This window comes from Alexandromys fortis, unplaced genomic scaffold, assembly GCF_014885135.2.
Source record: "Alexandromys fortis isolate MF-2015 unplaced genomic scaffold, M_Fortis_MF-2015_v1.1 scaffold_74, whole genome shotgun sequence".
Lineage (NCBI taxonomy): Eukaryota > Metazoa > Chordata > Mammalia > Rodentia > Cricetidae > Alexandromys > Alexandromys fortis.
The window spans coordinates 364,193-380,436 of NW_026068008.1; the positions used below are offsets into that span (position 1 = coordinate 364,193).

General features: G+C 45.1%; 2 protein-coding genes across 7 annotated transcripts in view; one reads left to right on the top strand and one right to left on the bottom strand.

The window, feature by feature from the left end:
• The window catches only part of B3galt9 (beta-1,3-galactosyltransferase 9), an 18,740-nt gene extending 11,174 nt beyond the window's left edge, over nt 1-7,566 (bottom strand). The window contains 1 exon segment of the mRNA XM_050161753.1: nt 7,267-7,566. Within this exon segment, the coding sequence (XP_050017710.1) occupies nt 7,267-7,566 (300 nt within the window).
• The window catches only part of Fbxw2 (F-box and WD repeat domain containing 2), a 20,707-nt gene continuing 11,803 nt past the window's right edge, over nt 7,341-16,244 (top strand). The window contains exons 1-3 of one of the 6 annotated variants that reach the window (XM_050161684.1): nt 7,341-7,458; nt 7,560-7,668; nt 12,781-13,290. In XM_050161684.1, the coding sequence (XP_050017641.1) occupies nt 12,801-13,290 (490 nt within the window). In that variant the 5' untranslated portion in view covers nt 7,341-7,458; nt 7,560-7,668; nt 12,781-12,800. The other 5 variants (XM_050161687.1, XM_050161683.1, XM_050161685.1 and 2 more) reach the window with 5 other exon arrangements.

Below are 16,244 nucleotides of genomic sequence, written 5' to 3' on the forward strand. Positions count from 1 at the left end.
AAATTTTCCTCAGTTGATCGAGTCATGTTAAACAAAGATCTGTTCTCCTCCTGGAGAACTTCAAACTGATTCTTGAGAAGATTGTTGTCATTCTCAATTGTTTTTAAGCGTGCAACCTCTGCTCGTAAAGACTTTATCATATTTCTATTATCAAACCATATAGTGCCAAGGAAAACTACGAATCCCAGAAAGATCCATAGAGGTGGGGTGATAGACACCTCTTGTAAAATCTCCCACATGGTACAATTAAAAAAACTGTTAAATTCTTGAATGGTAACGTGTTCAGACATTTTAATTATAAAAGAAAATTTTTTTACCTGCAACGACTGGTTCCTGCCGGTGGTGGTCTCTGTGGTTTTGGAGCCTGTCTTGGAACTAGCTCTTGTAGACCAGGTTGGCCTCAAACTCACAGAGATCCGCTTGTCTCTGCCTCCCGAGTACTGGGATTAAAGGCGTATGCCACCACTGCCTGGCCAGCCTCGAACTCACAGAGATTCGCCTGCCTCTCTGGATATTATGGGCCTGAAGGCCGAGTGTATCTCAGACTCAGCCCTGGGGCCCGAGTCACAAACTAAGAAAAAGACACCTGGGAGCATGCTGTGTTAGCTAGCAGGCTACGCGCTTGAGTGGGGGCATAGCCTGACGTTGGATGCCAAAATGTAACGGTGTAAGCGAATGCAGACAGATTGTCAAAATATAGATAGCTTTAATGGAGGAATAGACTTACAGAACCACCGTTCCCGCGGAGACCAAGAAAGCAGAAGCGAGGGCTGGGAGCATGCTCGCCAAATTTATAGGCAAACTTTAGCCTGAGGCGAACGCGCCCCCTAAGGGGTGGGACTTATCCCTACAGAAAACCACTGGACAATGAAAAGGAACTATGGCACATGCACATACACACACATAGACATACACACACACAGACACAGACACACAAGCAGGCCCTTAAAGTTGTGTGTGTTCTCTTAACAATTATCATCCAGTCTTGGGGATTTTTACCAAGTGGGAAAATCTAACTTGAAAATCCAAATTAAAAGGAGTTTTGACATGTACTGAATCTAACAATTAAATGTCTCTTATATTATGTTTTTGCAAAATTATGTTTTTGTAATTTTCTTTTTCTGGTGACAAATTTTGCTCCCAGATCTTCTCTGGGCCTCAAATTTAGAGTGAAGTTTTTTCTTTTTCTATGAGAAGGCCAAGTATTATTACCTCTGGGTAAATTCCATTTGAAATTTGTAGTTTGGTTTATCAAACATCTACCCGGTGGAAGTTGAGACCAGTACAGCAAACAGATGTTGGTACATGGTTTTCCTTCCAGCCTTCCCTTTCATAAAGGTTTTCAAATCCATATGTTCATCTCTTTCTCAATTTCACAGAACGCTCTCATCAATCAATCTCTGATGCAGCTGTTGACAGTGTCTTCCTGTGCCTGTCCAATCAAAGTTGCTCTCTTTGGATCTGGTTTTGAGGACCACACACTTGGTTTCCACCACTAAGGATTATTTCAAACACTTGACATGCTCCCAAAGCTCCAGGCACGCAGAGCCTTCCTGTACTCTACTGCAAACTGCATATGTGACTCTGTGTCCAGACTGTGTGCTGCGTCTGTACAGTAGGGAGTTGTTCTGTCCAGCATGGCAGTTTTCATCCACACGTGGCTACATAAATGTAAACTAACTGAAACATGCTAGGTGTATTTCAAGTGTCCAAAACAAGAGTCTAGTGACCACGTTATTTGAGGGAACCAAGAGGACATCTTTGTCATTGCTGGGGTCTTATTAGTGCTCTTAGGTATGTGTGCCCACGAGTGCAGTGCCCACAAGTGTGGCTTACAGAGCCCAGGCAGGCACAGGGGCATAGTTGGTGTTGTGAAGTTGATTTGTGCTTAAATCCTATGACAGTTAGTGACTAACTGTAGGCAGGATAACCAAATCTTCTCTAACTATAGGGATAAGAATGGTAACTACCTTATAAAGTTGTAAGAATTTAAATAATAGCATATATAGTGTCTTTAGAAAAATGCACAACTGTAGCTGATTGCCCCAGCTCCTGAGGGTACAACCATTCAGGGCTGTATGTGTAATGCTGAAAGTAAAATTCTGTGGATCCCAAGTGACTACAGTGGCACATGAGACCATGCTGTAGGTCCCCGAGCCAGGGAGGGGGAGTGAGTCCCAGAGCAGCCAGTCCCAGGCAGGGACAGCACAGTTCCTCGAGTGGCTGCAGCACACCACGAGGAGAGACAGACAGATGGACACTCCATGAGACCACACCGCAGGTCTCCAAAGGTGGCTGATCCTAGGCAGCGAGAGACATAGGCAAGTCACAGCACCAATGAAATGGATTAATAAAAATGCTGCAGATCCCAAGTGGCTGCAGCAGACCACGAGGAGAGACAGACAGATGGACACTCCATGAGACCACACCGCAGGTCTCCAAAGGTGGCTGCTCCTGGGCAAGGAGCCATGCGGCAGGCAAGAGACAGAGATGTGGCTAGGCATGCCATGCAGAGTGAGGTTAGATATTTATTTAGTGGGTTATAGAAGGGAAGGGGGAGAAGGAGAAGTGGAGAAAGAGAGATAGGAAGAGAAGGGATGAAGGGGAGAAATGGGGAGAATGAAGAGAGGTAGAAGCTGCCTCTTCGGGGAGAGATGGAAAAGGAAGAGACTCAGGCTGCAAGCAGGAAGGAAGATCTGCCTGCCTCAGTGGACAGGGGAGGGAATAGGCAGGGCTTGTCTCTTAAAGAGACAGGACCGATCACTACATTCCCATCTCTTTTTTATAATAGAGACAGGAGGCTAGGAACACAGGTGAAAGGAATTGGAGCGGCAGATCCTAAAAGGTTTTTTTTTCTTAACTTTGTCCTCTGTTCTGCCAATACCTTAAATAGGTGTAAGAGACACCAGACATTTCCATACCACAAACACCAGACAGAAACAAAGAGACCAGCTTTGCCAGGATGTGACCAGCACCCAGCCTTCTCAGGTTCCCCTCCCCACCGCCATGATGATGTCCACAAATAAGTAGGAAGCAGTCTTGAGAATCTGCCAAGAATTCAAGAGTCTCTCTCCTGAAGAGGCAGCCTCCTTCCCCCCTTTTATTTCTCTCTCTCTCTCTCTCTCTCTCTCTCTCTCTCTCTCTCTCTCCCTCTTCTCCTTCTCTCTCCTTCCCTTCCATAACCCACTAAATAAATATCCAATCTCACTCTGCATGGTGTGCCTATCCATGTCTCTGTCTCTTGCCAGCTGTGTGGCTCCCTGCCCAGGACCAGCTGCCTTCAGAGACCTGTGGCATGGTCTCATGGCATGCCCATCTGTTTGTGTCTCCTTGTGGCCGGCTGCAGCCACTCGGGAAACTGCACCATCCCTGCCTGGGACTGGCTGCTCTCGGGACTGCTGTTTGCCTGGACCTGCAATATTTTTGCTGCTATAGCCGCTGGGAATCCACAGCATTTTACTTTTACCATTATAGTATGAAGCAGTTTGTACCAGACTGTTTAGTTGGGGGCTTCACCCCAACCCCCTGGCATCCATCTTGAAATGTTGGGTGGAAAGTTCCATTTCAAAGCTCCCTCCCCTGGGAGTTGCCTCAGTCCAAACTCCGCCAAAAGGTAACCCCTCCTCCAGGAGGGTCAAGACCACTCCCACAGGCTATTTAAACTGCCCCCCAGAGAATGAACACGTGGTCTCTTGGTTTTCCATCGTCTGTTCCCCTCTCCATGTTTTCCCCGGAAGGGGGTGGGACACCGAGGAGAGCTGCCATCCATTAAATCTGGGCTCTCTTCTAGTTCGGTCTGATCTGGTTTGATTTGGATTATTGTGTCGGTGAAAAGGTTTGTCGTCCAAGGAAAAATACTTAACACAGACTTTTGGCTATCACAAGTATTCGTGGACTTAGATGACCCTGTAACCATTTCTACCTACACCAGGTGAGGAACACTTCTGGTGGCCTAGAAGCTCCTCTGACTGCAGTGACTGGTCTTAAAGGAAAAGGCTATAATTGGCCCAAACACAAACTTCCATAACTGTGCCTGATACAGACCTCTCTCTCTCTCTCTCTCTCTCTCTCTCTCTCTCTCTCTCTCTCTCTCTCTCTCTCTCTTCCAAGAGACAGTCTCTATGCCCTCTACCCGCATGTTGCAACATTAAGCCTAGTAAAAGGCTCTTCTCACCAGTGATCTCACCAACTTTCAGTAGTGTGGGCTGAGCTGGAAACAGCGGAAAAGATGCAGAGAAGGGACGATGATGGAGGCAGGAAAACCAGCCATGGTAGCAAGAGCCTACTGGTTTGGTTTTCGTTGATGTAAGTTGTTTTTTTTTTCCTTTCATTTTTTTGAGACAGGATTTCTCTGTGTAGTTTTGGAGCCTATCCTGGCTGGCCTCAAACTCACTGAGATCCATCTGCCTCTGCCACCCGAGTGCTGGGGTTAAAGGTGTGCACCACCACCACCTGGTGAGTCTAGATGTTTTAAGAGCCAAAGTTAACCTGTAAATCCCACTTGCCCAAGCCTTTGTAGCTTCCTGGAATGCTGTGCACTGTGGTTCTTGGGAATTAACAAGCCATGTTTTCACTCCCCTAAACACATCTGTTTGCATCTGATGAGCTTCAGTGGATGTGGGCAGGAGGTATGTAGGTAGAAAATATGGTAGGATATATGCTTGCCCCTGATTGGACCTAATGGGAAATACAGTGGCCTTGTGGGGCTTTTTGCCTTTTTAAGACTTGCAAAAAGTGACTTGTGGCCATGGGAACCTAGAATGGACCTGACCAGAGTCCAACATTCTGGCCAGTATTAAAGCTTGCTTCAAATCTGACTCAAAATTGAGAAACTGGTTTTTCTCTTGTGAATTTCAGGCTTACCACCATCAGCACGTGTTAAAACCTAAAAAGCGGCAAGCTGCTTGACAGCTGAAGGAGCAGCAGCAGAGGCATTTCAGAGTGATCAGGAAAGGAGAAAGGACACAAGGAACAGTTGGCAAGAGAGGGCAGAGAACTTTTCAGCTTCTGCCAGAGCAGCCGCCTGCCTCGGCTGCCAAAGCACTTGCTTCATCATCTGTGACTAGGAACGTTCCATCGTCAGCTAGGTGACATGCACACCCTTCAGATGTGCCACTAGCACAGCCCTCTGTCTCTTGTCTTATTCCTCTCTCTTTGCTCTTCTTTCCTCTCTTACCCCTGTCGCTCCCGTCCTGCCTCTTCCTCTAGTCTCTCTGTCTGCCTCTCTCGTGTCCCCACTCGATACAGACTTTCACCCTCCCCCTCCCACAATAAACTCTCTCACTAACTCTGGCTCCTGGTGTTTGCTTAGTGGCATACCTTGGCAGGGCCTGCCAAAACATTCCCACTTCCCCTCTTTGTCCTTTCAGAGTGGAAGGAGAGGCATTTGTATTAACTGAGAAGGAAGGAACTGCAGGTGCTGTTTGCCATCTCTACCCCACCCCCACGTAGACTTGGAACTCCTGATTCTCCTGCTCCTGCCTCTCAAGTGCTGGGATTATGCACATGGGCCACTACCCCAATTTGGCTGTCAAGTCTTTAAAGCTAAGGTTCTCAGGCACCGTGGGCCAAAAGAGCTACAACACTGTCAGGTGTTAAGGGAGAAGGAATTACCACTTCCTGGATCCACACAAGAGTTACAGGTCCAGATATTCAAGGCCTGTGTTTGAAGGTCTGGGACGAGGTATCCCAAGATCAAATTCTCAGCATAAGGGAAATTTATTTGCTCCAGAGGGACAAAGGGCAGGGGATAAGAAACAAAGACAGGAGATAGAAGATGAGGGACAAGGGGAAGGGAACAGAGTGGGGGGAGATATTTGCCCTGGAGGGAGAAAGGCCTGCCTCTGGATAGAGGGGACAGGAGTGGCTAGTAAGCAAATGGCAGTTTATAAAGGAACACCCCATGTTAGGAGGAGTTGATTTGTTTCGATTGGACATATTAATTAGGGTAGCCAAAACAGGACTTTTTATTGCTGGACTTTAATACTGTGATAGCTAGACCTTGGTAGTCAGCCTCGGGAGGAGAAAGTGGCCAAATAAGGGAATACCTTGGTGGCTAGCTTTAGGAATATGACCTAGCAGTGTAGCAAGGCACAGGAAATAGGGAAAGGACAGGGCCTGCCAGAGTCATGTTCGCCATGCCCAGGCCTACTGGAGCCCTTCATGTGTAAAAATTGTTGATCACCCCTCCTCGTGGTCATCCTGCTCTTGTTCCTGTCTCCATGTTGCTAAACAGCAAGGGAAACAAAAGCTTTCATAAAAAATCCAGGCAGTGGTAGCACCCCTTTAATCCCAGCCCTTAGGAGGCAGAGGCAGGCAGGTCTTAGTTCAAGGATAGCTTGGTCTACAGGGGGAGTTCCAGGACAGCCAGATTCACAGAGAAACCCTGTCTCAAAAACAAAAACAAAACCCAACAAGAACAAAAAACTCTCACACTGCAGCATTGGGAGAGCTTCTCCTTAGAATGACTTCTAGTTGGAGAAAGCAAAAGGATTTGAGCCAGCTGATAAATTGTTAATCCCGCCAATAGAGAATAAAACACTATTGCCCAGAATCAAGTTTTACAAAGGTTTAAGAAGGAAAACCCATAATTCGTTGCATTTCCCATTAGGTCCAATCAGGGGCAAGCATACATCCTGTCGTATTTCCTGCCTATGTACCTCCTGCTCACGTGTGACCGAGCACAGCTGGTGCAGATGGGTCCAACAAACTTGTTTGTTTAGGGGAGTGAAAGCGTGGCTCCTTATCTCCCAGAAACAGCAGCCTCCAGCATTTCAGGAACTATCTGTCCTTGGGCAAAGGGCTTGCAGATCAGAGGAATTTTTGTTTCATGGATCCCTAAGGCATAGTAATTAAAACTTAAAATGTAACTTTGACTCTCACAAAGTAACTTAAGTGTTACAAAGAATGGCCATCTCTGTGGTTGAGTAATCACAGTTTGAGCAGAGTGCTTAGTGTTTCGTTTCCACAGCCTTTGCCTCTTTCCGCAGTTTGCCTAGTAGTTTATGCTGTCTTTCTCCCACGACTAGATGTAGACCTCGCGCCGATAGGTATTTGTTCATCTGTGCCAGAACCATGTTTGGGATGTATCAAGTGTTAATGGGTTGTTTGAATTTAGATACATCTCAATTGGGAGCCTGAGCCCCCTCTCCGCGGTGAAAAACAAGGGTCGATGAGGAACATAAGCACTCCCTACAAATCTGGAAAGTCGCCTTGAAACGAAGCTTTAGTCCAGGATCACTAGGTGTAAGCGCAGACAGGTGGTACCGGCTGTACCCGCCCCTCTCCCCAGCCCCGGCCATTCTTCTCCACCTTCCCGGTGGGCAGCGGACGGAAGTACCGGCGCTTCCGCCAGGCGCTGGCGCTGGGTGCCGGAGGGACGCGCGGAGATGACGCAAGCAGCACCGGAAGCCGCTCCCCTGTGAGGCTGCGGACCTGGAGCAGCGGCCGCAGGTCCAGGTCTGTGTTCGCTATGGGCCGGGCCGGGCTGGGCAGGGATCCTGGACGCCGGCGGCGTTGCTGACCCGCTGCCTCGGCCTGTCTTCTCCCTCTCCCCGCAGGCGCCATGGCTGCGGAGCGGACCCGGCCGCTGCGACGCTCTGGTGGCCCGAGCGCGCCTAGTCGGTGTGAGCCCGGCGCGAGGTCCCGGGCCCCGGGGCGCTCGCTCAGGTCAGTGCCGCGCGGAACACGGCTCCGGGAGCAAGGGACCGAGGGAGCCACGAGCGGGCTGAGGGGATTCGGAGTTCATTTTAAAGACAGGAAAATTAAATCTAAGTTCCTGCCTTCTGGTGCCTCGGTTTCTCTAGCTGCGAAATGAGTTAACGCTGATGCCCCAAGGCTACCAGTTTGATGAAAGATGAAGTGTGGACAGGTGGTTTGTAAAATACAGAACGTTGTAGAGCGTGTAGGAAGGCACCGTGCTTGTGGGTATGCTTTGAAAACAGGTGTGTATTTGGGATGCTACTTTTTTAAAAAAGGCCGAAATAACTATTCATACAGTTATTTAGTAACAGTGACTGCATTTATTGAAGGCTTATAATGTGCCAGATACGCGCAGAACGCTTTAATCTATTTAATCCTCACAAACTCTTGTAGGTAAAGCAGTACCAGGCTACAGTTTACAAGTGAGGAAATGTGCTTGAAATACATGAGATGATTGGTCCATGGTTACCCAACAAGTGAGATTTCAGAACTCATGTTTTATAAACATTATTTGAAGTTTTTCAAAGCGGCTGTGACTCCACTAGTCCCAGCAGTCAGGCAGCTGAGGCATGGGAATTGTGAACTGGAGAACAGCCTAGGCTGCATTTCAAAAGCCTGTCTCAAAAAACAAACAAGAAAATAAAAACAGTTTTCTAAATCCCACAAGCAGCGAGAGGAGAAGAATTTAAAAATAGTGTATCCATTTGGTGAACTATAATGATGTGTGGTTAAAAGGGATCTCATCCCTATTCCTTGTCTTCCTAGTTCTCCCTGGAAGTAATCTGTTTAATCAGTTTCCTGAATATTCACAAAATATGCACACATTTTCAAAACATGATTCTTTTTTTTTTTCTTTTAGTTTCTTGAGACAGGGTCTCTGCATAGCTCTGGCTGTACTGGAACTCACTATGTAGACCAGGCTGGCATCAGAGATCCTCCTGTCTCTGTCTCTTGAGTGCTGTGATTAAAGTTGTGCACCACCATGCCTGGCCTGCCTCTGTGCTTAACTGGTTACTTGGTAGGAAAAGGGGGCAAGGAGATAACCTTCTGAAGAACAACAATATCTACATTTTATTCTTTAAAGAAAAATTGTGTGTGTGCTTGAGTGCATGCGTATGTGAGCAATATAGGCCAGAGAACAACTTTATGGTGTCTGTTCTCTCCTTCCAACTTTATGTGGCATCTTTGTTTTTTACTGCTGTGAAGAGACACCATAACAAGTCTTATAAATAAAAGTATTTAGTTGAGGGGGCTTGATTACAGTTTCAGAGATTTGGTCCGTTATGATGGGCATGGTGGGGTGCTGGCAGATGTGGTGCTGGAGTAGCTAGGAGTCCTACATCTTGGAGGCAACGGGAAGTCAACTGACTGTCACACTGAGGGAAGCTTGAGCAAAAAAGATCTTAAAGACTGCACCCACAGTGACACACTTTCTCCAACAAGGTCACACCTTCTAATAGTGCCCCTCCCTTTGGGAGCCATTTTCTTTCAAACCAACACATGGCTTTTGGGGATTATCAGGTCATTAGGCTTTGCAGCAAGCACTTTTACCCACTGAGTCTTCTTATTTACTTCTCTTTTACTCTTTACCTGCACAGGTTATGGCAGAGCAGATGGAGGGAAAACATATTCAAACTTTCCACCCACAATGGTTTGCCTGTAAAATGGAGGGTGGAGACTGGGTAACATTGAGCTGCTGCTTCCTATGTATCTCTGGGAGAGCCTCTCTACCTCTTGGGCCATAGTCTTTGCTAATAAGGGCAGTAGTACTTACATTTTAAAGGATCCATGCTAAAAAAAAAAATCAAATGTGGTATTCACAGGCACTGCTTTAGCCCTTAAGGCCAACATACACCAAACCCAGGCTCCCATCTCCCAATTTAGGAATGCTTTCTGATACTATACATTTTCAGAGCTTTGTGATTGTTTCTGTTACCGGCTGGAGAACAAGTCAGATGTTTGCATTGAGAAGGGTGAGAGGAGCAAGATAGTGAGGGGCATGTGTAGAGAGAAGCGAGCACCTAGGAAGCAGCACCTCAAGTCAGTAACTGCCTTTCTTTATGGAATTAGATGCCTGCGAAGCTCAAGTGCTTGAGTTTTTCTTCAAGGTATGAAGAAACCTGTGATGAGACTATAGGACTGAAAATGATGTTATGCTAGTAGGTCCTGTCCATTACAGCCTCAGCACTACTCAAAGGCATCCTGCCAGGCATTTATAGGACTGGACATGTCTTACCTCACTTCTGATTCTCACACTGCTGAAGTTGGGACAGCTTGTTTTACAAATGGAAGCTTAGACATTAGTTGAGTATTCCCATGATCACAAAAGAAGTGGTTGAATCAGCTAAAAAAAAATTGACTGGTCGGTCTAGCTCTTTCATTTATCCCAGCTTGCTTCTGTACCCAGTGGTCCTGACTCCACACTAATAGGAAAGACCATTCTGAAGTTGGCTATTCCACTGTTGGAAGGAATGCTGTTGAGTTGAGATCCCGTTTCCTGAGGCTTCCCCCTGAACCTTTGCTGCCAGTTTCTAGAGGCTCTAAGAACAAGTTCAGTTTAGACCTGTGGCTTTAAGAAAGTCCCTCCAAAATTAGTTGGTTCTTTTAGAAAAGTAAAAGTTGATGAGTTTTAGTATTATCCTCTGAACAATAAAATGATTTTAGACAGGCTTTGTGGCACACACCTGTCATTCTTGTCCTCAGCGGGCAGGGGCTCAGTGAAAAAGAAACTGAAAATGTGATGTTCAATAGCTCAGGTGCCCACGGAAACAAATGCTGTGTCTTGTGAATAGTTATTCTTAAAAGTAGGATTCTGGATGTGTTACCGAGGGTTTATGCTAGGGATCAGACAGGAAGCTTATTTTTCGAGATGAGTTGATGACGTCTTTCAGCAGATGAAGAACTGGGTCTCTCATATAAATGGGTGCATCCTTTAGTCCCAGACTCCTGACTTTGAGTAGTCTTCAGAAGCCCAAGCAGTTAGGCTAGAGAGAACTGATTGAAATGTTCTGTTGCTTCTACTAAGATGACTTTGTGTCTGACGTGGTCTTGCCAAATTAGGTGCTGGGAACTTGGTTTTTGCTCACTTTCCATGGCAGAGTTGGAAGAAAGCTTGCTTTGTATGGCTCTAATCAGGTAACATGTCAGGAAAGAAATTTATTTTCTTCCAGATTGAACTTTTAAATTTTTTTAATCAGATAGCAATCTTATAAGTAATCAGAAGAACCCCGCCCCCCCCCCCAAAAAAGCCGTGGCACTGTCTGAACATAATAAAAATCAAACTAAGTTCCCATGAACCTGTTACCCAATATTAACATCTATCAGTACAGAGCAAATCATTTTTATTGGCATTTTTCTCTTTCCATTAGTTTAATTCTCAATGTTAATTTTTATTTTTATTTACTTATCTTTTTTTCAAGATAAGGTTTCCCTGTATGGCCCTGGTTGTCCTAGAACATACTTCATAGAAGGGGCTGGCCTTGAGTCACAGAGATTGCCTGCCTCTGAGTTTGGGAATTAAAGGACACACACATTTAACCCTCATTATGAAGAATAAGTTGACACACCTGTTGATGCTGAGCCTTTGTCCAATTAGCCTTGGAAGGTTGATACTTTCTCAAAGGTAAAATGCTATAATCAGATACACATACTATCTGGAGACCTTATGACCAAGTTAGGATTCTTAGGTTTTTTTCTCCTCCTCCTCTTCCAGTGGCTCTTACAGTTCAGGCTAGGTTGAACTAACTACATAGCCAAAGATAGCCTTGAACCTTCACTTCTCCCAACCTCACCTTCCGCGTGCTGGATTATAGGCGTGCCAGCAGCTGTGCTGATCTTTTTGATTTTGGGGGGGGAGTGGATGGGGGGGTAGTTTTAGGCTTTTTGTTTGTTTGTTTTTGTTTGATTGGTTGGTTGGTTTTTTAAGACAGGGTTTCTCTGTGTAGCCCTGTCTGTCCTGGAATTTACCCCTTGGACCAGGCTGGCCTTGAACTCAGAGATCTGCCTACCTCTGCTGGGATTAAAGGAGTGTGCTAGCACTGCCCAGCTGCTACGCTGATCTTGAAAGCACAGGCCTCTATTCTGTTCTGCCATTTCACTAGCTTTGGAGCCACAGTGATTAACTTAGCTTCTTGTGCCTGTAGTTTCATTTGTAAAGTGAAGTCACATGTTTTCTGTGAGTGTCCAGATGATTATTTTTGGCTTTGTATATCTGAACTGTGGTATTGCTATATTGCCCAGGCTGGTCTCCAACTTCACGATCCTCTTAGGGTAGCCTCTGAGTGCTAGTATTATAGGCATATTCCACTATGCCTAGCACTATGGGAATTATTAATTTGCTTTTTCTTGTAGGCTGCAAGAGCCCTCATGGCTCTCTAAGGAACATGATAGAGACTCGTGACTAGCTTATATAAGGCTTCTAAAAGCAAACTGTACAGCCTTTAGTAGTCCATAGACAGTGCTGTAAGGGGGATGGCACACCAAAATGCAAAGCTTACTACATGTTTATTTTTCTTCTTCACATCTTTTTGCTTCAACATCTTCTGTAAAACTAAGCCGTTAGTTTTGTAATTTTGGGTTGCAGATCAGGTTGTGCCCAGCATAACTAATGCATAGGTCACAGCTCCATAGATTTGCTTTGTGTGTCAGTTACATCCTGATGCTGTTCTTGTGACTTTATTTCCCAAATAGAGTTTATTTAGTAAGGAGTCTGGTGAGGAAACAATTTTGTAATGGATCGGATGGCGAGTTGTATGCAGAGTAGAAGACATTCTTATGAATGTTCTGTACATCTTTATGGGGACAATGCATGTGGCATGTATTAGACTTTAAAAGGAGCAAGTCACACACTGACATAAGTTCCTCTGACATATTTACTATATCACGATTTGTTAAAATGTTTTCTTAGATGCATTTCCTTTTGTGTGCATGAAGACATTCAATGTAGTTTATTAACTGTGAAGTAACTAAGCATAAAATTGTAATGCATTTTTACACTAATTTTTAATACTTCGTTTATTAGCAGTCTTGCTTGACCAGTCTTTTTGAACAGAACTAATACAATATTTTGATGTGCCACAGGTAAATATTTCCATAACCTTATGGAGAGAAAGGACTTTGAGACATGGCTTGATAACATTTCTGTTACATTTCTTTCTCTGACGGACTTGCAGAAAAATGAAACTCTGGACCATCTGATTAGTCTGAGTGGGGCAGTCCAGCTCAGGCACCTCTCCAATAACCTGGAGACCCTCCTCAAGCGGGACTTCCTCAAACTCCTTCCCATGGAGCTCAGTTTTTATTTGTTAAAATGGCTCGATCCTCAGACTTTACTCACATGCTGCCTGGTCTCTAAGCAGTGGAATAAGGTGATAAGTGCCTGCACAGAGGTGTGGCAGACTGCCTGTAAGAATTTGGGCTGGCAGATAGATGATTCTGTTCAGGACGCATTGCACTGGAAGAAGGTTTACTTGAAGGCTATCTTGAGGATGAAGCAGCTGGAGGACCATGAAGCCTTTGAGACCTCATCATTAATTGGACACAGTGCCAGAGTATATGCACTTTATTACAGAGATGGACTTCTCTGCACAGGTAAGGACTTGGGCGAGTCGCCGGGGAGGGGAAGCAGTGTTCCTTCTCTCTACCAACTTACAAGAACTGATCCTTGTAAGCTCCCTCTTGAGAAGATCTAGTGTTGCCTATACGGGATATTTGTCACGCACATTCCTCTGGGGAAGAGTCATTTTTCTAAGGGTTTGTGACAAAAGCTTCAGATAGTCTTTTTTTTCCCCCAAGACAAGGTTTTTCTTTGTAGACCTGGCTGTCCTGGAACTAGCTCTGTAGACCAGGCTGGTCTCGAACTCACAGAGATCCACCTGCCTCTGCCTCCCGAGTGCTGGGATTAAAGGCAGGCATGCGCCACCATCGCCCGGCTATTTCCTTGCTTTTAAAATGATGGGAAGAGACAAATTCCTTCCTTGGTCTAAAGTCCTGTAACCCTAAGAATTGAATGCTGAAAGTCTGGACATAGAAGCAGAGACAGCTGGATGTTTTTTAAACTAGGCATTTAAGTGACTGTTCGACACACTGTTCTGTATAGTCCACAAAGAATGGTCTACCATAGCCGTACTTTCAGTTTTGAATGGGTTTATTGTCTGTTAGAGACTAAATAGCAATCAGTAGAACAACCATCAGACTGAGCACTTCAGACATCTAGCAGAGATGACTGGGAGAGCAAACACAAGATAACACTATCAAGTTGGGGGCTTACAAACCTCCAGCAGAAATCAACTGGTGAAGTCAGCCAGCTCCACCACCACCCCCAGGCAGACAGCTGACTTTACCAAGTGAAGGAGTCCAATTAAATAGCAGCAGGTGATGTCATCAGATTGGGTGCTAACAGCATTCCTAAGAAACTAACTGGGGAGGTTGAGATAGTCCTTTATATTCCCAGTAGAGTCTTCTCTTCTCAGACAAGCTTCCCTGACTGAACACCTGCGTTACCATGCCACTGCAGGCATTTTTATATTATGGGACAAACAGTAGTACTCTTGGTTGGAAATAGTGTACCTTCTAGCTTCTAGGATGTGGTGTTTTTAAACCCTTAGCTGCTTCCTGTTTTTTTCTTCAACTTGTTCTTGGACAAAGTGCCTCGGAAAACACTTGAAATACATCTGCTGGATGACATAGTTGCTTTTCTTTGGCTGTGATAAGACACTATGGCCAAATCACTTTATAAGAGAAAGCATTCAATTTGGGGTTTATGAATCCAAAGTCCATGACGGTGGCCATGAGCACAGCAGCAGGGAGGGAGGCAGGAATGGTCCTGGAGCAGTAGCTAAGAATGGCATGGGCATTCGGGGCCTCAAAGCTCACCCCCAGTGACTTAATTCTTCCAACAAGACCACACCTAAGCCGGATGTGGTCACTCGGGAGGAAGAGTTAGGTGAATTTCTGTGAATTTGAGGCCAGACTGGTCTACAAGAGCAAGTGCCAGGATAGTTTCCAAAACGACACAAAGAAACCCTGTCTCAAAAAACTAAAAGGGACCACACCTAATTCTTCCCAAACAATGCCACCAACTGGGGACCAAATATTCAATCATGTGGGCTCCAGTTTGTAGCAATATTCTTTCTGAGTTTGGGGATTACTGGCATTCACAATTATACTCCTCTTCATCATTTCTTTTCATGCAGTAAAAGTTCAATTATGGGCTGGGGAGATGGTGAGTGGTCAAAGCACTTACCATGCAAGTAGAAAGACTGGACTTGGGATTCCCAGAACCCATGGAGATACCAGATGTGTGTGGCGGCCCACTGTGATTCCAGCTTCCTGAGCAGAGACAGGGAGTCCCTGAGGCACGCTGGTTGTATTAGCTAGTCATATGGTAAGCCCTAGGTTTGACTGAGAGACTCTGCCTCATAAGGAATAAAGATGGGGAGTGGTAGAGAAAGATTCTGGACATTGTCCCAAGGTCTCCACATGCAAACATACATACACATACACACCCATACATGTAAGAAAGAGGAGGGAAAAACTCATTTATGTGTTGGAAAAATAAATGGGAAGTAAGTAATCCTCAAGTCCTCTAGCTACTTGTTAATATTTGTTAGTGGACCCAAATCTGTATTTTTGTTTGTTTTCTGTGCTGGCGATTAGAAATCCAGGGTCTGTGCATGCTAGGCCTGTATTCCACCACTAAGCCACGTTCAGCTCCCAAACCCTGTATTTTAAGATTAGTTTTTAGGGGCTGGAGAGATGGCTTAAAGGTTAAGAACACAGACTACTTTTGCAGAGGTCTGGAGTTCAATCCCCAGCAACCAAGCACATGGTGGTAGCTCACAACCACCTATAATGAGATCTGGTGCCCTTTTCTGACCTGCAGACATAACATGCAGACAGAATACTGCATACATAATAAATAAATCTTTTTTTTAAAAAAAAAAAGGGGAGGGACTGGAGAGATGGCTCAGTGGTTAAAAAAAGATTGGTTTCTAAATGGGTATATATTATTTTTATTATAATTCACCAGTTTTGCATTTTAAAATTACATCATGCTTTTGAAATTGATCTAAAGTGTTAGTTGAAATTTCTAATGGCAGCATGCTTGAGACTTCACAGGTAAGAGAAATAAGTTAAAGAATTATAGATGTGTTTCTGTTATTGTGTCTCTTTTTAAGAATTATTATTTTTGCCAGGAGGTGGTGGCACATGCCTGTAATCCCAGCACTCAAGAGGCAGAGGCAGGCAATCTGTGAGTTCAAGGCCAGTGCGGTCTACAGAGCAGGTTCCAGGACAGCCAGGGGTACTCAGAGAAACGTTGTCTTGAAAACAAATAAACAAACAGAAAGGGCTTGTTTGGTATGTCCCAGGCATACCAAGTCAGACCAAAAATAAAAAATGAATTTTTATGTTTGTGTATGGGGGGGGAGACCTGGGGAGGCCAAAAATAGGTATCAGATCCCCTGAGCTCCCTGTCCCACCCCTCACTTCCTTATTTATTTTTTTAAAAATATTTTATTCATTTATTATGTATATAGTGTTCT